The 21,749-nt window shown below is 40.2% G+C and overlaps 2 protein-coding genes across 2 annotated transcripts; one reads left to right on the top strand and one right to left on the bottom strand.

The window, feature by feature from the left end:
• The first annotated feature begins 805 nt into the window (after positions 1–805).
• On the top strand, positions 806–6,046 carry LOC148787877 (uncharacterized). Its single transcript, XM_088881424.1, has one exon. The coding sequence runs from the start codon at positions 806–808 to the stop codon at positions 6,044–6,046; it is 5,241 nt and encodes a 1,746-aa protein (XP_088737550.1).
• A 10,237-nt stretch (positions 6,047–16,283) lies between these two features.
• On the bottom strand, positions 16,284–17,231 carry LOC148787878 (uncharacterized). Its single transcript, XM_088881425.1, has one exon. It carries the CDS (start codon positions 17,229–17,231, stop codon positions 16,284–16,286), a length of 948 nt encoding a protein of 315 aa, XP_088737551.1.
• Between the last annotated feature and the right edge of the window lie 4,518 nt (positions 17,232–21,749).

The following is a 21,749-nucleotide window of genomic DNA, read 5'->3' on the forward strand; positions in this document are numbered from 1 at the left end:
GGGGTGGGGGTGGCAGAAACGGTAAGCGTGAGCCTTTCAATGTAACTTCTGTCTCATCTCCAGTAGAAGCAGCTACACCCGCTGGAAGCTTATCTTCTGTTTCCACAACTTCACATCTTCATCCATTGCATGAGCAGCTATACCAGTTGATGGCAGCGGTAGGCCTGTCTCAGATACCTTGTACTGCGAAAGTTTTCCATGAAAGACAAAATAATATCAAGGCACATGATTTCCAAGGTTATCCATAAAAGTTATTGCAAGTCTTATGTCACGAATTCCAAGGTAATCGACGTTGCAAGTTTTGCACACATAGTGATGAGGGGATTTTTTATCTTTGGACAAATATACCCTCCACATTAAATTGGGAAGCCACTATGGAAAAATCCCAGAATCCCACATAATGCTCAAAGGGAGAGATTTGCGGCTACCATATCAGTGATTAGCTACGATTTTGGGCATAACTAGAGCTCCAAGACCCGGATATTGGCTCTTACCAAAGTTATCTTTTGGAAACATATAAGTACAGCAAATGAAGATTTGAGGAGGTAAGTTTTCACTTGATTCAGAAACATATACACTTTCCTGTCACAGGGTATCTCTGTTCTGGGAATTGACTTGATCGTCGGAGAGCCATAGCCGGGATCGCACCCGGCCGGCTTAACCGTTTCCTTTTGTTCTCAGGGATCGCGCTTTGGGAGCAGAGGTCGGATCGCGGATAAATAGTTCGATCATCGAGTAAACTCGACCACGTTTCCCCAAGCATTTTCATTTGGCGCCGTCTGTGGGAACGACATATTCTGAGAACATGGAAGGAGAATCAGGGAGGAACATCCTAGGCTTGGATACCACGGTAGGAACCGCTGAACCCGTGATTCAACTCACAAAAAATGAATTGCAGCAATTAATGGAAGAAGCGGGGAGAAAGGCCATTGTCGCGTATGAGCGAAGGATTACTGCTCCGGCTGAAGGAGAAGGGGCAAGAAGAAGGCTATTTGGAGAAAAGGAACAAGATAGAACGTCAGGTGCCCTTAGAAGAGACAGAAGCAAGCGCCAGCCCTCAGAAGTTGGATCTAGTAGCAGAGACAGGAGCCATGCCCGGGGACCGGTAATCTCACGCGCAGAGGTTGACAACGTATCGAAACAGATAGAGAAACTAGGAAAGCAGATTGACGAACTGAAGAAAAGGGGGGAAATAGTATCCCAGCACCGGAATTCGCCATTCTGTAACCACATCCTGACAGAGACTGTGGCTCCGAACTTCAGAATGCCGGACTTGCCGAAATATGATGGAATGAAAGACCCCACGGAGCATCTCGCAGCATTCGATATGGTGATGAACCTCTATGGGCAGTCAGGTCCGATAAACGCTAAATTATTTGTCACGACCCTGACAGGAAAAGCTCAGGAGTGGTTCACAAACTTGCCACCGGGAAGTGTGGAATCCCTCGAACAACTCATACAAAAATTTTCCTTCCACTTCGCCAGTAAAAGGAAGCAGAAACGGTCGGCGACACATTTGTTCACTATAAGACAGCGAAATGACGAACCTTTAAAGAACTTCATGGGACGTTTCAACAACGAGACGCTGGAGGTACCGGACTTGCGGATAGATATGATGATCAGCATACTAATCCACGGCTTGAAGAAGGGAGCATTCGCTTCTGCGTTAGCTCGTGACCCCCCATCCGATGTAGAACAACTTATGAATCTGGCGCAGAAATATATAGATGAGGAAGAAATGAACGCCATGAAGGACGGCGAATGGAGGGGTGAGTACGGGAGAGATCGCGGATTTGACGTTAAAAATGATAAACGATCGAGGCACGATCGAAACAAAGAACCACACTACTCACAGAGGTATAATAAATACACCCCGCTCAACACAACGAGAGCCAAGGCATTGCTCATGGTAGAAAGGAAGGATGTACTTAGATGGCCAAAGCCCACGAGAGCTACCCCGGCAAAGAAAAATTCGAGCAAATACTGTAGATTCCATCGTGAAAGGGGGCACGACACAGAGGAATGTTACCAACTTAAGGACGAGATCGAACGGCTGATCCGCCAAGGATATTTCAAAGATTTGGTATCCAAAGACCAAAGCAGAGGTCAACACAGCAGATCCCGAAGCCCGGTGAGACATGGAGGAGGAGTCATAGCAGGACAAACCGCACGGGAGAACGCGCCTGTGAAAGGCATTATACATATGATAGCAGGAGGATCTGAAATAGAACATTCGAGTAGAGCAAAGAAGAGGGCAGAACGGAGAACGAGCGCTCTGATGAGCCGGCAGGTAATGAATATATCCCCAGAGTTAGAAATTAGCTTTGGGGCTAGTGATATAAAAGGAAAGACAGGTGACGGTAATGACCCCATGGTGATTAAAATGGACATAGCCAACTTCACTGTCCATAAAGTTTTGGTCGACAACGGAAGCTCTGCCGACATAATTTTGAAGGAAGTCTTAATCAAGATGGGATTGGCGGACGTTAGGTTGGAGGCTGTGAACTCACCATTAGTAGGCTTCGGAGGCAGTGAAGTGGACTCATTGGGGACGATTGAACTGCCTGTTTCCCTTGGAGATGAACTCAGGAGAAGGACTCTCAAGGTAAAATTTCTGGTGGTCAATACCCCCTTTGCTTACAATGTCATTTTGGGAAGACCCGGCTTGAATATTTTCAGGGCCATTGTATCCACTTACCACTTGAAAATGAAATTCCCTACGCATGCCGGAGTCGGGGAGGTCGCATGCGATCAAGGGGAAGCCAGAAGGTGCTATAACCTCTCGCTAAGGAAGGATGCGACGGATAGAAAGAGGAAGCTGGTTGAAACTTTCATTAAGAACGAGGAGAGGATAGAATCGATGGACGAACATAGAGAGATCGAATTGGTGCAAGGGGACCCATCCAAAACGACGAAGATTGGGGCTAGCATGGAAAGAAACCTCGAGCTAATGATGGTCGCCTTCTTACGTCGCAATGCGGACATGTTCGCCTGGAGTGCCTCCGATTTTAAAGGTATTAATCCCGAAATTATTGTCCATCGATTGAACTTGGACCCAAAAGCACAGCCCGTACAACAGAGAAAAAGAGCATTCGGAGCAGAAAAAAATGCCATCATTAAAGAGGAAGTGGATAAGCTGTTGAAAGCTGGATACATTTCTGAGGTCCACTATACAGACTGGTTGTCGAACGTAGTGGTGGTGCCGAAGGCCGCGGGAAAATGGAGGATGTGCACCGATTTTACAGACCTGAACAGAGCGTGTCCCAAAGACCCTTTCCCATTGCCCAGGATCGACCAGTTGGTGGATGCGACCGCCGGGTACAAATTGTTTTCGATGATGGATGCCTACCAGGGTTACCACCAAATCCGTATGGCTAAGGAGGACCGCACAAAAACATCGTTCGTAACTGAACAAGGTATATTCTGTTATAACGTAATGTCGTTCGGTCTAAAAAATGCAGGTGCAACATATCAAAGGCTCGTGAACAGAATGTTCAGAGAACAGATCGGAAAAACAATGGAGGTCTACGTGGACGATATGCTAGTCAAAAGCCGGCACTCGGAGCAACACTTGCAGGATCTCGAGGCAAGCTTTGCCGTCATGCGATCATATGGAATGAAGCTCAATCCAACAAAATGCACGTTCGGAGTCGGAGGAGGCAAGTTCTTGGGATATATGGTGAGCAGCCGAGGGATAGAAGCCAACCCGGAGAAAATCAAAGCAATCCTCGAGTTGAAGTCGCCGGCTTCGATAAAAGACGTGCAGAAGTTGACGGGTAAGATCGCATCCCTTAACCGCTTTATTTCAAAGTCAGCAGATAAGAATTTACCTTTCTTTAAAGTATTAAGAAAACCAAAGGATTTCCAATGGTCAAAAGAGTGCGAGGACGCTTTTGACCAACTCAAGAGTTACTTGAGGACGCCACCATTATTAGCAAATCCCCGACCTGGAGACATTTTGTATCTGTACCTAGCAGTGTCGGAACATGCAGTGAGCTCGGTACTGGTGAGAGAAGAGAATAAAATCCAGAACCCAGTATACTATGTCAGCAAAATGCTGCAAGGAGCGGAAATGAGGTACAGCTTAGTCGAAAAATTCGTCCTTGCACTAGTAACTTCGGCTCGCAGGTTACGACCATATTTTCAGTCACATAAGATCGTTGTATTAACAAATCAACCGCTCAAGAGTATTTTGTCGCGACCGGAGGTCTCAGGGAGATTAGTGAAATGGGCTGTAGAGCTGGGGGAACACGATATAGAATACCATGCCAGAAACTCGGAGAAAGCTCAGGTACTTGCTGACTTTGTAATGGAACTGACAAGCACGCCTACTCAGGATGTCGAGCCGTGGATGTTACATGTAGACGGATCCTCGAATACTAGCAACGGGGGAGCTGGGGTCCTGATACAAGGACCAGGAGAGGTTGAGATCGAGGTCGCAGCCAGACTTTCGTTTCATGCCACCAACAACGAAGCCGAGTATGAAGCCTTAATCTTAGGATTAGAGCTGGCTCACGCAGCAGGAGCAAGGATTTTGGAAGTATATACAGACTCGCAGTTAGTAGCAATGCAGATTGAGGGGAATTACGAAGCGAAGGAGCAAACAATGTCGATGTACTTGAAGAAATCAAAATCTCTGATTGAGCGTTTTGATAAATGCACTGTCCAACAGATACCAAGAGGAGAAAACGACAGAGCTGATTCACTTTCTAAAATTGGAGCCTCATTGTCGGGCATAAAAAACCGTAGTATAACAGTGATGGTGAAAGACAAACCAGCGATCGCTGAGGTCGATATATACACGGTAGACCAACCTTGCACGTGGAAGGACCAGCTAACACTCTATCTCAAGGAGGGGATTCTTCCCAGAAATCCCTCGCAGGCAAAAAATTTGAGGTTAAAAGCCACCAGATTCACGATGATCGAGTCTGAACTATACAAGAGAACGGCGGATGGACCCCTATTAAAATGCTTGAATGACGAACAAGCGGGATACGTGCTGAAAGAAGTACACGAAGGAAGTTGCGGCAATCATTCGGGTGCCAGATCGTTAGCTCAGAAGGTCGCACGTCAAGGGTATTTCTGGCCTACATTGATGAAGGATGCTAAGAGGTTAGTACAGAGATGCGAAAGCTGTCAGAGGTTCTCTGCCCGGATACATTCCCCGGCTACACCAATGGAACCTTTGAAGGTCGCTTGCCCTTTCGACCAGTGGGGGATCGACATAATGGGGCCTTTTCCCCCGGCGAGAGCACAAAAGAAATTTATCATACTCGCGGTCGAGTATTTTTCTAAGTGGGTAGAGGCCGAAGCGGTGGCAAGAATAACGGAAAGGGGGATGATCGATTTTATCTGGAAGAATATCATCTGTCGATTCGGGATCCCCAGAGCTATCGTATCCGATAATGGAACACAATTCCAGGGGAAAGAAATTGCGAGCTGGTTGAAAGAACTGAAAATCCAACAGAACTTCACATCGGTGGGCCATCCTCAATCGAATGGGCAGACAGAGGTGACCAATAGGACTATACTCCAACACTTGAAGACTCGTATTAATTCAAAAGGATCGTGGGAAGAAGAACTACCGGGGGTTTTATGGGCTTACAGGACGACCCCGAGGTCGTCTACAGGTGAGAGTCCCTTTTGTCTTGTTTACGGTTCTGAAGCTATTCTTCCTGCAGAAATCGGCGAGGAAACACATCGGATCGCAAGTTACGACCCAGAGGCGAACCACCAAGCTCGTGCGTTCGACCTAACGGTGATCGAAGAAAGACGGGATGCCGCCCTAGCTAAAATACTCCACCACAAAGGCCTGATGATGAGGAGGTACAACAAAAAACTTCGACCCAGGGAACTCCAAGTGGGGGACCTAGTCTTGAAAAAAGCTGAAGTCTCTAAACACGTGGGAAAGCTGGACCCTGAATGGGAGGGCCCCTTTAAGGTGGTCGAAATACGGAGGAAAGGTGCTTACCTACTACAAGATTCTCAAGGACGTCTACTCAAACGACCATGGAACATACGAAACTTGAGAAAATTCTATGCATAACTTAGCCTGAGAAAGGATGAAAGTAGTGCGATCGTAGATGCCTGGGAAAGGCCAAATAATGTATGAAGTTTATTTACTGTACCGCCATCAGCCTGGAAAAGGCTCATTAAATCATGCTAAATAATATCGCACTTTTCTTATATAGACCTGAGAAAGGCCCTACCAGAATGCGATGATATTAACTCAAACCTGAAAAAGGTTTTCTAAAACGATCATGCCAGAAAAAACGATCATATCAGCAAAAACACTTGGCAGTAATGAAGGCACTAAGATCTATTGTCTTAAGTGATATGAAGCGCAAATTGTTCAAAGGACAAATTGTTCGGGCAAATTGTTCAAAACATGAAACTACATATTTTCAATGACATCTAACAACGAGGCGAATTCATCTTCTTTGGGCGAAGCAGCAGGGTCCTCGGGAAATGGGCGCAAGTCACCATCGAGACTAGGGTCGAGCTGGGCAAGATCAAAACCAGGTACAAAGCCTTTCAATGTTGAGACTTGAGCTTTGCATCTATCAAAACCTTGTACCAGGTAGTCTGCAGCCCTAATCTCTAAAGCAGTATCAAAAGACGGAGCCCGAATAAAATCGCGAGCACCGGAAAGTCGAGCCTCACGGATACGAGTAGAGAACTCATCGGAATTCAAAAACTCGGCTCGACCTTCAACCTTCCCAGCGACCTGCCCAGCTGAGAAGCCTGCCTCTCTCCCCAGCTCAGTAGCCTTGGATACTTCGGCGGCCATCTTTTCCTCCAACTCCTTGTTATGAGCTTCCAACTCCTTGTTGCGGGCCTCCAGGACTGCACGTTGGGCTTCCGAATTTTCTGCTCGAGCGGTGGCTTCCTCGACCTTGAGGCGCATCTCACCACTGGAACGTTCAGCCATTAGTTGATTCCTTCGGAACCCGGCACATTTCAAAGAAAGCCCCCGAACAAGATTGGAAGCCTGGACACGATCACGTTAGAAAAGAATATAACAGGGCAGCAGCAAAAGACAATACAAACTAACCATCGTTCAGAGGGTACTTACCTGAATCAGCGAATGCGCGGCATGTTCCTCCAGTCGGGTGAAAGGGCTCTGGATCAAAGCTGCCTGATCTCGTGGTAAACACGAAGCGTTAAAAAGTTCCCATGATACTTGCCCAGAATGTGAACCAAGAACAGTGCTGTTGGGAGAGACATTCCAATTCGGGATGAATCTTTCTTCAACCGGGGGAGGCATAAGGTGATTCGGAGCACGGAGATCCTCGCGAGCTTTCTTCCAACAGTCAGAAATATCGTTAAACATTTCCATGCCCCTGCGATCATCAAGGGCTGTAGACGCGGAATGACCCAGAGCCAGGGATTGCGACCGGCTCCTCGTATTGGGACCCATCGGGCTCTTACCTCTCCTTCGCCTCCGGGGCAACAGGCCGCCCGAATCAGATTCTCCAGTATGGGATCGATCAGGCGAAGCAGGAGCAGGCTGGTTCAACGGACGAACATGGGAGCGAGTGTCCTCACTCCCAATGTCGATGGGAGGACTGCGGGTTTGGTTCCCCTGAGGGACTGCTGAACTGTCACCAAGATGAGGTGAGGTCGCTGATGAAGGCACAGGCGCGGTCCCCCCAGCTGATGGTCGCACCCGATTGGATCGGATCCGCTGGGCAAGACGTGATTGACCTACCATGTCGTCTGAAAAGAAAAAAAACAATGGGATGAGAACACATTGGACTCGAGTATAACAGAGGAAAATAAAAATTGTATCGATCAATCACCTAAGGAGCCCTCGACTGGGATAGGTGCAGGAGAAAGTTGTGCGAGCTTGAGAACTTCTTCTATTAGAAGCGTCTTGGGGTCATATCGATGGGAAGAAAGGCTCCTAATTTGATCACCTTCTAACCCCCCACCCTCAACCACAGGTCTCGGTTTTTCTAAGACCCATTCACAACTGAAAGGCCATCCCCGACCCGGAGGAGGACGAACAAAGATGAATCGTTTCTTCCATGGACCTACGTTTGAAGTTAAAGGAGCCAGATACCGGCACTCCTTACGGGCGGACAGGTAATAAAAACCATTATCCGCCGACCTTGCAGAGGTAGTAAACGAGTACAAGGACCAGAAGTTATCAAAACTGGGCTCATATCGATAGATTCTCATTAGGATGACGAAAATAATGATGTGGCGGATTGAATTCGGTGAAAGTTGCATAGGACACAATTCAAGGCGCCTGAGAATTTGTGAAACATACGGAGCGAGGGGTAATCTCAAACCCGCGTCAAAATGATTCAGGGAAAACGAACAAAACCCCCGAGGTGGACGATGCATGCGATCAGCAGAACTAGGAATCAAAATTTCGTAGCTAGGAGGGATAAAATACTTTTCTCTTATGGTACCGACCCGAAGCCTTACAGTACTAACTATATGTTCCCATGGCCTATCGCCGGAACCAGAATCGGGAACACTGTCGGAATCCGATTCTACTCGCCCACCATGACGCAATCTAGACCGAGACATAGCCCTAGATGGACCTTCCTGGTGCATACTGACCGCACTACTGTGTGTGAAAGTAGCAGTAGTGAAGCAAAGTTTGGGATGGCGGAGTGTCGTACCTGGGAATGGAGAATAAGGCGAGACTCGAACAGCGGAGGACTGAAAGCGTTGGTTGGGGGAAGACGAAAGCAGATTTGAAATATTTCGAAAGACACGGATTATATGGGTTTTGGTATCATGAAGGGATTGGATGTCTGCAGAAGGAACGCGCCCTCCAATGCTATGAAAGACTGCCCACACGACACGTGGACCTCGATATCGATGCTATTAAATAGCCTGCAAAAGTACCTGTTGAGTTCTGCACACGACTCAGCCGTCGCGTCCAGAACTAGGGGGGCAAATGATGAGGGGATTTTTTATCTTTGGACAAATATACCCTCCACATTAAATTGGGAAGCCACTATGGAAAAATCCCAGAATCCCACATAATGCTCAAAGGGAGAGATTTGCGGCTACCATATCAGTGATTAGCTACGATTTTGGGCATAACTAGAGCTCCAAGACCCGGATATTGGCTCTTACCAAAGTTATCTTTTGGAAACATATAAGTACAGCAAATGAAGATTTGAGGAGGTAAGTTTTCACTTGATTCAGAAACATATACACTTTCCTGTCACCGGGTATCTCTGTTCTGGGAATTGACTTGATCGTCGGAGAGCCATAGCCGGGATCGCACCCGGCCGGCTTAACCGTTTCCTTTTGTTCTCAGGGATCGCGCTTTGGGAGCAGAGGTCGGATCGCGGATAAATAGTTCGATCATCGAGTAAACTCGACCACGTTTCCCCAAGCATTTTCACATAGTTATACCAATTGACTGCAGAATTCATTACATGTAGCACACAACCCTAAAGAAACTTTCTAAGCTTTTTCCTGCCCAACTTGGGTTTCTCATATGCTAGCTTCTGAATGGATCATTTACCATTAACAGTAGTTTCTGAGAAATACAAATATTCACAAACTTAGGTTTTCCGTGCAGGAACGAAGCAGCCTGCTAGTAACAAATATTCACAAACTTAGATTCATCTTTAAGAATTGTAGGTCTTCCCGAATTCTTAATAATAAAATTTGATAAATACGATCTCCACTTAGGAACTTTCTACAGTTAATTGAGTAGGATAAGAATTATTTAACACAACTATCTTTTCATACAATTAGGACGTCATAAGCGAAAGAGTTCTGTCCCAAAAGAAACAGGAAATACATATACTGTATCAATTTACAAGATTTCGTAAACTTTTTATCATATTTTTCCCCAAATACATAAAGCATAAACCTTCAAGTTTCAAAACTCCAATTACTGGAGGACCTAGATTCTCAATTACCTGTGACTGACCAAGATCGACATGAAGTCTGAAAAGTACGTTTAGACCAGCTTGAATTCCAATTTTAAAGTGATGTTGTGATCCACAATTTCATGTTAACACAATTTGATTCTTGTGCCTTGATCCATACCCACATCTCTCTCTCTAGCCCCTCATCTGAATCTTCTCTTTGCTTATGCTATTTCCCTCAACGATTTCCTATACTCTATGCATTCTGTTTAGTTGTCCACAAACTTGCATTCTGTTTAGTTGTCCACAATCTTGCATTCTGTTCAGTTATTTCCCTCGACGATCTCCTATACTCTATACATTCTGTTTAGTTATCCACAAACTTGCTTTACCGTCATAACAATGAAAAGTTTTGCTCCCTAATAAATCAAAACAAGATTTGAAATAGTGCATACTGTTACCAGATAATTTAAGAAACTCCATAAACACAACTTTTTCCCATCATCATCTGAAATTTCAGAATCTATCTAGGATGAGTGCAGATGCATGGTTTTATATATTTCTTGAGAATTTGTAACATATTGCCTCTCGATCCAGAAACATGAACAAGAATTAGCACCTCAGTAAAATTGCATCTGTTAATTCGAAAATTTACTGCAAGCGCAATTTGATTGAAATTCTTGTCGTGATATTTTTTTGGTATTTACTTTATGGACGAACATGGCTGTAGTATCACAACAAGATTCTGTAAGATTCTTGATATCACTATAATCAAAATTCTGGGTGCCTTGACAAATGCACATATCTTAAAAACACTGGATTGATATTAAAGAAGACACATAACAACTAATAATTAGTGCATTATATTGCAGACAGAAGTGATCATTATGCTATTGCCTTGAAAGACCATTTGCTTTAGAGCCTAGGAGTTATTGTCTTATTGAGAAAAAAGAAGTATAAACATAACTACTGCATAAAAAACTTCCAGGAGAAACATAATTTTGAACTTGCTGGATGCAAAGATATTAATTTAGCACCCTTTTCATTAAGTAAACTTTGATTTATGTGTTCTTCATGTGTTTGGCTCAGTATTTTTTATCAAAGCCTGCTTCTTTATGGACAAGTTTTCTGTTTCTATTGATAAGGAGCTTAATGCAATCTTTAACTAGCAACAGGGGCTTGACACAAGGAAACCCTATGTGCCATGAAAGTCTTTCAGAGCACAAGGTTGATTTGCATTGGAGATGTAATATGTCAGCTTTGTTATGCTTCTATGCAGCCTTAAAGTTTTTTCCAAAGTTTTGCTGATTCATCTGGCCCTGTGACAAAAATGCTGAAATCTAAAGTGTTCTTTTCAGGTACTAAGGTGGAGGTGCGACCTGATTTCTCTTATAGTTGGCATTCAACCAGAGTAAGTTACCGGTAGTAAGATGTTCAGGAAGTCCTCTCCTTACCTCTAAGCTCAAAGCGGTCGAGTGCAAGGCATGGTGGATAAGCTTACATCCAGAGTAAACTCCTGAACGAGCATTTGTTTATAGTATACAGGCAGAGCACAGTTAGTGAAATTATTCTCTTCTCCCTTCAAGTCTATTGGTCAAGCATATTTTTCTTTCCTAAGAAATCTTGTCAGGAGATAGATTAAATCTATAATATACTAAACTGGAATAAAATTATATATATATATATATAAGATATACAGGTATTTCTCTTGAAGTTTTCATTAAAAATTTCCCCAATTTACTCTTTCTCAACTTTCACATTTCAACTAATCTTTTCCCATTCCAATCACTAGCTTGGCTTTGTAATCTTCCGTTCTTCTTCTCCCCCACCCATTCTGGGAACCCCAGCACCTGGATCACTCACCATTCCCTACCAGCCTAGCAGTGCTGGGCTTTTTTAAATTGCAACCACTTCACTTGGAAGGACAACCCAAGTCTGGGTAAAGATCCCTGGATGGAATGGTTGTGGAGGGTACTACTCATAGCTAAGATATTTTCATTAATTATCTTCACTATTCTTTATGTAGAGTTCAGGGCAACTATAAACCAGTGCAAAATTATCAAAATATTTTGTCACTGAATTGATGTGACCTATCAATTTAAGTTAATTTGAATCTTGGCCCAGTTCTGTCTGATTCAATTTTATGCAGCAATGCAAAACCCAAAGTCCCAAATAAAAGTAAGCTTCCATCCAATTTACTAAGAATGCACTCAAGAATTCTTAGTCAGCCATATGTTTCATGCGTCCAAAACTATGCCAATAGTTTATTGATGTCCTTGTTCAAACCATCACTCATTACCTTATACGATACTTGTTAGCTGTGTGCTTCCTTATGCATGTTCTAAAACCAGAGAACAGCAACTTGTTGCCATCTCATTTGCTCTACCATTTTGGAAATCAGAATTTACATTCAACTTGTTCCTAGGGGCACAACCTAATGGTTCAGATACAAGACTTTCCTAGCACCACAGAGCAGCAAATTGTAGCTATTTCACACTTTCTCTGCCATTTTGGAAATCAAATTGTACACTCAACTTGTCCCTAGGGGGACAACCTAATGGTTCAGGCACAAGACTTTCCTATGGAGCGTCTGGTTTTCGAACTTTGAGTGTGGGCGTGTGTGTTGATTGCGTGAGTGTAAAAAAAAATGTACAGTTGTACACTGAAGTTGTAAATGATTACGGAGATCCATGGAAACAAATTTAAAGATTTAGAATGACAAAACTGCTTGAATACATTCAACGCACTCTTTATCCAGAAAAAGAAAGAAATATTGCAACAAATGCTTACTGAAACATGGAGCCCAATAATCATATCTCAAGTCCTTATAATTAGGAAGGTCTTTTCGGAGTCCTAAATCATAATAAAGTTGACTAAATATTTTTATTTTTTTCTAAATCAGGTTTGATCGAATTAAACTAATTGTAGAGTAAATGTGATACACTAATTATATAATTAGTTACTTTTCTTAATTATACACCAATTGCACAATAAATATATTGCTATTACAATATGATTAATTCAAGAAGCTCCAGATAATCTTTGCTCATTGTCATCAGGGGCATTTTAAAATGCTTTTGGTGCCTGAGAATGGTGTATTTGGATGGTTGTGGTTGTTTGCTTGATGAATGTAATTGTTTCTTCTTGATCTTTACATTATATGCTTATGGATAAATTGCATAAAATTCTCCCATGTTTTAAAAATTTAGCTAAAAATTCCCTGTGTTAAAAGAATAGGTAAAAAAACCCCCTATGTTTTTTAAATTATTGCATACTCTCCCATTCCATTAGATGCACCCTAACGGCGTTAAATTTTTGCTAAATTGACCTTTATACCCTTCTTATAATAACAATTGATATTTGAATGTAAAAAATAAATAGTCCAGATCTAAAGTAATTTAAATATATTTTTATTTATATTATTTATATATACATTATACATATCGTATATATTATATAGACTATTTCTTTCCAAATCTTCTCTCTATGATTCCATCGTCCTTGGAAAAGAATTTCCGACCATGGATTACACCATTGGAATCCTCTTCTCAAGACGAACATATCTATACAATTAATTTTAACTTTCATTGACTAGAAAGACTGGGCTTCGAGCACGACCGTCAAAGCTTCCTGGCTTCAATTCGTCGTCGTCCGGACGAATTCCTGCCTGGGATCACCACCAATAGACTCGCCTTGACGTGAAAATTCAAACAAGACCAACCTTGCTCATTTTCATCAAGTTTTTGCTGAGATCCAAAAATTTTAAATTTATTTCTGCCGTGATGTTTGTTGCGTCGATTTGCCACCGTCTTTACGAATCATGACCTGAGACTACCACCGTTAGATTCCTCTCGTCGAGACGATTCCAAGACCAAGATTGTTAATTTTAATCACCGCCAGCGACTCGTCGGCGTGGAGAAGACGGCAGAGAAGAATTAATAAATTAAAATTAATTAAAATTATTTAATTTAATAAAATTTAGAAATAATAAATAATATTAAATGTTTAATTTAAATATATATTAATAATTTAAATATAATAATTTATATACGTTAAAAAAATTGATATAATTTTTAAGTATTTTTTTATTTATTTAGTATATTTTATAAACAAATATTAAAATATATTTAAATTAAATAATAATTTAGTAAAGTATTTAATTTAATAAAATTTTAAAACAATAAAAAAATAGTAAATGCTTAATTTAAATATATATTAATAGTTTTAATATAATTTTATATAAGTTAAAAAAATTGATATAAATTTTAGGTATTTTTATATTTATTTAGTATATTTTATAAATAAATATTAAAATACATTTAAATTAAATAAGAGTTTAATTTGATTAATAATATAACATTTTATAAAAGTTAAAAAATCTGATATAATTGTAGGATTGTTATATTGATTTAGTATATTTTATAAATAAATATGAAAAAAATATTAAATTAAATAATAATTTAATTTAATTTATAATATATGATTTTTATTTATATTCAAACAAAAGGGACAAATTGAAAATTTGCTCACTTAAAATCCTATTTTTATAGTATGTTTGTGAGGAATGTTAAGTTGTATATATGATGAAGGAGAAGGGTATTTTGGACAATTGCACTATAAAAAAAGCTGAAATAGGATAAAAAAAAAAAAGCTCTACTCTCATTTCCACCACGTGTACAACACCTTTCGTCAGTTTTGGACGGAGGGGATTTTTTTTGCAGGGTTTCAAAATTCACAAGGTCTTTTATGACTATTTATTTAACACAGGTAAGTTTTGTGCAATTTAAGCATAACACAGAGGGGTATTATGCAATTTTTTCTAAATAATTTTATCATACCTAATCACACGAACCAAACGGGGCCTATACTTATCAAATAATGGCATACATCATTAAAATTTTATATTTAATCCTCAACTTTAGCATTTATGAACATCAAGAAAGGAGAAAAGTTAAGTCTTTAGTTATTACAAAATTGTAAATACATACCCTAGATATATATGTAATTATGTAGCTAAGCTTCCAACTCAAATTATCACTTCTGACCCCACCTATTAATATTGATGATCGGCTTATGATTTAATTTGCCTAGTTACTGTGATGTATCACCTTAAAAAAAAAGATGCGGCAAGGAATGAGTTGCCTACTCAATAAGTATAGCTATATATAGGGTCGATTACACTTTGCCATCCAAACTATGCCCGCATTTATATTTTGGTGTCTAAACTTTCTTTTTGTGTGTCAACTTACCATTTCAACTTTGCGAAATTTGCACTTTACGGTTTGGGGCTTAGGTCTAGGGTCTAGGATTTTCTTTAATCAAATCACCCAGGGTTGGGGAGAGCTTTTCAGGATCCCGTCCCTTGTGAGACCCCCTTCGGGATCACATTCGACTATGTAATAACCCCACATTTAACCCGATAGGACATCTGATATAATCAATACTTTATATATATACCTCAAGAGAATAAATACTTCATCAAAATCTTAGTATAGTATTCTTCATTAAAACATATGAAAAAAAAAAAAAAAGGAAAAGTAGTATTTCTAGTTATAACAATACTTATATACCAATTTAGTCACAGTTTAAAATTTTTGTAAATATGTAGCTAGAACTCCTGACTTAAGATGACACTACTCACCCATCTATAAGTCTGACAATTGGCTTATGATCTAGCTAGATAAGTCATTGCAATCTATCTCCTAAAAAAGTACGTGGCAAAGAATGAGTTGCCAACTCAGTAAGCATAACTAACCAATTATATATATATATATATATATATATATATTTGTAGCAACTAAACCCTAAAATAATCATACTAACCAACCAATATTCGTCATATAATAACAACAGATGTAAGACATAATACATGGCTACAATCATATATCATCCACAACATAATATCTAATGTTATCATTTATTTTTCTACGGCCCTACTTACCAAGCTGGAGTGCATAACCCAATGGTCTTACCGGTTATCATCATCTCAATTACAATATCTCCTTTTTTCTCGATATCACACAACACACAGCTCGTATGATACTCCACCATCAATGATACCACACATATAGCTCGTATGGTATCTCACCATCAATCATATTACACAACACATAACTCCTATAATGTGTCACATTATTTCCATTGATTAATGAAATCACACAACTTTCATTAATCATATCATCAGAAGCCAAAGCAGTATGCTCCCTCACAATTAGGTAAACCATATTTTATTTTAAATCACAATATCACATCGTTAACTTCATTATTCAATTTTATTTAATAATTATTTCCTCATTAATAACTTTTTCATTTACTTCATTCAACAATCAATTATACGATTACTTAATCATTCATCTGACATCCGTACAACACAATCATAGATAAACACATAATAGCGATTTCATAGATATCAAGGTAACCCAACAACAAAGCCTTTCAACAAAGCCATTTTAACACATCTGCATTCTCTACCATCAACAAAGCCCTTTCCCGCAACATAGTCAAGGGCGTGTAGTTGTGATACTTGGGTTGATATTTAGGCTCCCTTGGTTTATCGTTCTTTGTTCTCGCCCCACCACCTTCTCTGGTTTCCTGTGGTCGTCGGTATGCTTTCTCCCTCTCCCTGCACTCGAAGTCTATGGCATTCATTTCTTCCTCATTGATGTATTTTTGAGCCAGGGCCATTAGTTGCTCTACATCACTACGGGGGTCGCGTGTGAGCGCAGACGTGAACGGGCCTTTCTTCAATCCATATATTAAAATACTGACCATCATATCTATTCGTAGGTCTTGGACTTCCAGTATTTCATTATTGAACCTCCCCATGAAGCTTTTCAAGGTCATCTCATCTCTCTGGTGTATATTAAACAAGTGCGTAGCCGACCTCTTTTGCTTCTTCTTGCTAGCGAAATGGAAAGAAAATTTATGTATAAGCTGCTCGTATGACTCAATGCTTCCACGGGGCAAGCTGGTGAACCACTCTTGTGCTTTCCCTGCAAGAGTGGTAACAAACAATTTAGCCATTATAGGACCCGGTTGTCCATACAAGTTCATCACCATCTCGAAGGCAGCGATGTGCTCATAGGGGTCTTTGGTTCCATCGTATTTTTGCAGGTCGGGCACTCTGAATTCCGGCTCCACCACTTGAATTAATATGTCATTGTTAAATGGAGAGTTTTTGTTATGTGAAACTATCTCTCCCTGCTTCTTTAACTCATTAATCTGCTTCCCCAAGAATTCAATTTGCTTTCCGACACTCCCGACCTCGGCACGTGATATCACGGGTTCCCTCCCTTTTGCTCGCACCTGGCTGCTAGAACCCGCTTCTGATGGTGCTTGCCTTCTACTTCTATATTCTTGTTGGCTTGGTTCCCCCGATTCCATTCGAGGTTCTTTGCTTTCGAACAACTATCTTCTCGATGTCTCCTTGACCATAGGAGTCGTGGTCCTTCTTTCGTATTCCACTATCGCATTCCTGCTCGCTTCCTCTATCATTCTTTGAAGTTCATCTCTCGTCATATGAACCATCGATCCTCCGCCTCACGTAGGAGTCTTTTCCTCCAACACATTTCTCCTCGATGAACCTTCCATGTTGACTGGCGATTCTCAGGGATTTCCCACAGACAGTGACAACTGATCTTGCACGAATTCAGCGACCTCTTCGTAGATGACTAATTCCTCCAAGATCAAGTTTTGGGCTCCTGAGAATAAGACAAGAACGGTGAGCTCGTCGGGCACGTCCCCGACGACGACTCTCCGATGCTCAAGTTAGGTAGATCGAGGTAAAATGTTACGATCAAAGGTTTAGATCGAAAAGAACTTGGAATCAGTTACCTCAAATCATGGCGTATTGGGGTATTTATAGCGCTTAGGTAGATACTGTTGAATGGGCCACGTAGCCTTATCCAACTAGCTTACGTCCAAGATCGAACGGTGTAAAGGGCTCCGACCCTCGTGATCAATAGGACGCGAATCTTGTGTGTGAAAAGACTAAAATGCCCTTCATTACGGTATTTTAGGTATTTCAAGCATCTTTCATAAGATAACCATCAGAGTGTTACCCCCTTATAAAATAAGTTCCTAAAAATACTATTAAAAGAGGTGAAAATGAGTTAAAAGACCATAATCCAACATGTTGCAAAAGATCTACCAAATCACACGAATCATCATATCCAACTTACCACCTGTTAAAGCTTCCAAAAATTGTTGTGCATATCTTGGAGTCAGTAACACTCCTTCCCTATTATTTTGGCATATTTCCTACTCTTACATTGCTTATATATTACTGTTAAATTATGTTGAGGAGGTGTCTACATCTTTTTGCATATCTTGGATATTGTTTAGAATTAGGGTTTAGGGTTATTTTTTAAAGCAAATACCGTTGAAGTAGGAAGTTATTTATTATTAAAAATAATTTGTGTACAATTTTAAAAGCGATAAGTACGGAATACTTACTCCTTTTACAATTGAATAAAGCCATAAAACCCATCAAGAGGAGCTAGAAATTCTATTACTATACTAGAATAGTTTAGGGTTTAGGATTTTGGGGTTTAGAATTTTTTTTAAAAGGGTGAATTATCGGGATCCCCTCCAATTTTAATTAATCGACAAAAAAATGATGTTATTTTGTACATTAAACAAAAAAGCCCACACAACAACCACAAAGGCAATACCAAAAAAAGCCCAAAAGAGTTCTTGACAGCCTACAAAAGAGGCTCAATTTGATGGGCCTGAGATGATCGACCCAAGGTGTGCAGCCCATGTGAGTCCAGAAGCCCAATGGTTAGAGGCCCAAGGAAGAAGCAAAGCGGTTAGGTCTAGTAGCAGCAGCAGCTGAAGTGTGCTCGTTGCGTTGGCCCAGAACATGGAGGCTAAATGAAGTGCTGGTCTAGTTGGTGTAGCCCAAAAGATGATGGTCCAGTTGTGCAGTGGCCCATAGCATTTTCAAGTTTGTGGTCGATAAAATTGAAAAAAAAAAATACATTAGCTGATTATAACATATAAAAATATATTCTTTGACATCATGATCTCAATAGAAAGCTACTACACCAGATCATGATTTTCTGAGAGGTTGATCCAGAAACTAGATAATATTAATCACAAAATCATTGCACTAATGCAATTACATATATAAAACACACTGGAAAATGTTGCAACCTTCTTTGCTCCAATAATAGCACTAGGTTCAAAAGAGCAGCAATAGTTAATCTCTTCTTGATGCCCACAGGCAGGATTCCCCCAAAGCATCGATTAGCAACCAACAAGTAAAACAGCTTTAAACTCAATAAAATTCTAAAGCATTATAGCGATATTTCAACTAGCAGGACTGATCACATGTCAGAATCACACATAGAATACTCTGTAAATATCATAATTTTTACAACCAGAAGAACAAAGAAATTAAAATTATACATTACATCAAACTGAAAAACAGCAAATGCACCAAACTAATGCATTGTCCACTAAACTAAAGTGGTTTTCATCAAGAAGCTCATCAACCACCAGATTAAAGATTGAATAGGACACACTTAGCAGCAGTTTAGAGGAACCTTAAAAGCACAAGACATATTATCACCCACTGAAGAAGCTAGTCCTCTTCATGGCGATGTTTCGTGCTCTTCTTCTCAGACCGCTTCTTGACCCTACCCACTCGCGAATCATCTGAAGTACTGACGTCGGAATCAGAGTCTGAATATGCCTTTTATGTCGCAGATCAGCAGAATCATCATCTAAATGATGGTGACTCCTTCTCCTTTTCTTTCCCTTCCCACTCTTCCTCTTTCTTCGCTTGCGCTTCAATTCCTGTAATTTATACCTGCAATTTATCTAATTCAGAAAAGTGCATTCAATTCCTTAAAATAAAAAATAAAAAAAAATAGAAAAGTACCTTCAAGGTAATCCAACTACCCATACTGCTCAAAAGCAACATGAGATCATAAAGTAAACCAAAAACCAAAATGCTATGAATACATGGGATGGTTAACAGAAAGCAATTAGAATTGGGTTAGCTTTGTATTTACTAAGGCATTTCAACAAAAGCGTAAGCGACAAGAAACATAAATCACACAAGACGCCTCAACCTTTAACAAAGTTAGCATAAAAACTTATAATGGATTTTTATTATTTCATAAAACTTAGCTCTCTTCCAAAAAGTTAAAGCTAATCTCCTTCCAGTAAAGGAATCATCTTTCTAAACAAGAGCGACAGGAACAGCTGTACTATTTATCAAGCAACACCACAGATTCAACAACTTATAGGCCTAATATCTTGGTTTCTGCAATACCAAAACCACATTACTAGGAAACTGTTACCACTGAAATATGTACGAAACTGCCCATAAGTACCTAAAGGCAGAAAAAAAATAGAAACTTGGGCAGGTGAATGATTAGTTCTTTACCTGATAAATAGTAAGCTACATGTAAGCACAAGCATGAGTCAAACATCAGCTACAACATATATAACTGATTAATTGTTCCCGAAGAAAATGACCATTCTCCCTCTTCTATGCGAGTATCAAAAAATCAAGGTGATGCTACAGAAACTACCATGTGATTCAAGAGTGAAAATTATAGAGACCAATATTAGTAGGAAGCAAATCAAAATTGGTAAACACACCAAACTCAAGGTTCAAAACTACTACATGTTGTAGTGGTCGCTGGTAACCAATTTAAGAATTGGTTAGCAGATCATAACCACCCAAGGCATTTATCAGATTTTATCAATCATCCACTCATTTTCTCTTACTAAGTTCAAAATGAAAGTAAAACATGTTCTACGGTGATACACCCCTCCCCCACACATACACCGCACATGCACACTCCCCCACACACACACAACAAACAGACACACCCACCGCACACGTACACACACACACACACACACACTCACACAAAAAAAAAAGATGGACAAACAAGGAAATAGAAAAGTCGGAACAAGGAAAGGGCATCGTTCAGCAAAACTTCTCAAGTTTGTCGTCGATAAAATTAAAAAAAAATGTAGTAGCTGATTAGAACATATAAAAGTATATTCCTTGACATCATGATCTCAATACAAACCTGCTACACCAGATCATGATTTTCAGAGAGGTTGATCCAAAAACTAAATAATATTAATCATAAAATAATTGCCCTAATACAATTACATATATAAAAACACACTGAAATGCTGCAACCTTCTTTGCTCCAATAATAGCATTGGGTTCAAAAGAGCAGCAATAGTTAAGCTCTTCTTGATGCCCACATGCAGGCTTCCCCAAAAGCATCGAATACCAACCAGCAAGTAAACCAACTTTAAACTCAATAAATTTCCAAAGCATTACAGCAATATTTCAACTAACATGACCTATCACATGTCGCAATCACACATAGAATACTCAGTAAATATCAGAATTCTTACAACATGAAGAACAAAGGAATTAAAATGATACATTACATTAAATTGAAAAAAACAACAAATGCACCATACTAATGCATTGTTCACTAAGCTAAAGTGGTTTTCATCAAAAAGCTCATCAATCACCAGATTAAAGATTGAATAGGGCACACTTAGCAGCAGTTTAGAGGAATCTTAAAAGCACAAGACATATCACCCACTGTAGAAGCTCTTCATGGCAATGTTTCCTGCTCTTCTTCTCAAACCGCTTCTTGCCCTTACCACTCGCGAATCATATGAAGTACTGTTGTCGGAATCATAGTCTGAATATGCCTTCCTGCTCCTCCATTTATGCTGCAGATCAGCAGAATCATCATGTGAATGATGTGACTCCTCCTCCTCATCTTCTCCTTCCTACTCTTCCTCTTTCTTCGCCTGCACTTCAATTCATTCAATTTATACCTGCAATTTACCTAATTCAGAAAAGTGTCTTCAATTCCTTAAAAAGAAAAACAAAAAAAAAATAGAAAA

The sequence above is a fragment of the Sesamum indicum genome, linkage group LG6 (assembly GCF_026168435.1).
Source record: "Sesamum indicum cultivar Baizhima isolate 11 linkage group LG6, ASM2616843v1, whole genome shotgun sequence".
In the NCBI taxonomy this organism is placed as follows: Eukaryota; Viridiplantae; Streptophyta; class Magnoliopsida; order Lamiales; family Pedaliaceae; genus Sesamum; species Sesamum indicum.

Coding starts and splice junctions, on each gene's coding strand:
- LOC148787877 (XM_088881424.1), top strand. CDS start 806: ATGGAAGGAGAATCAGGGAGGAACATCCTAGGCTTGGATACCACGGTA.
- LOC148787878 (XM_088881425.1), bottom strand. CDS start 17,231: ATGGAATCGGGGGAACCAAGCCAACAAGAATATAGAAGTAGAAGGCAA.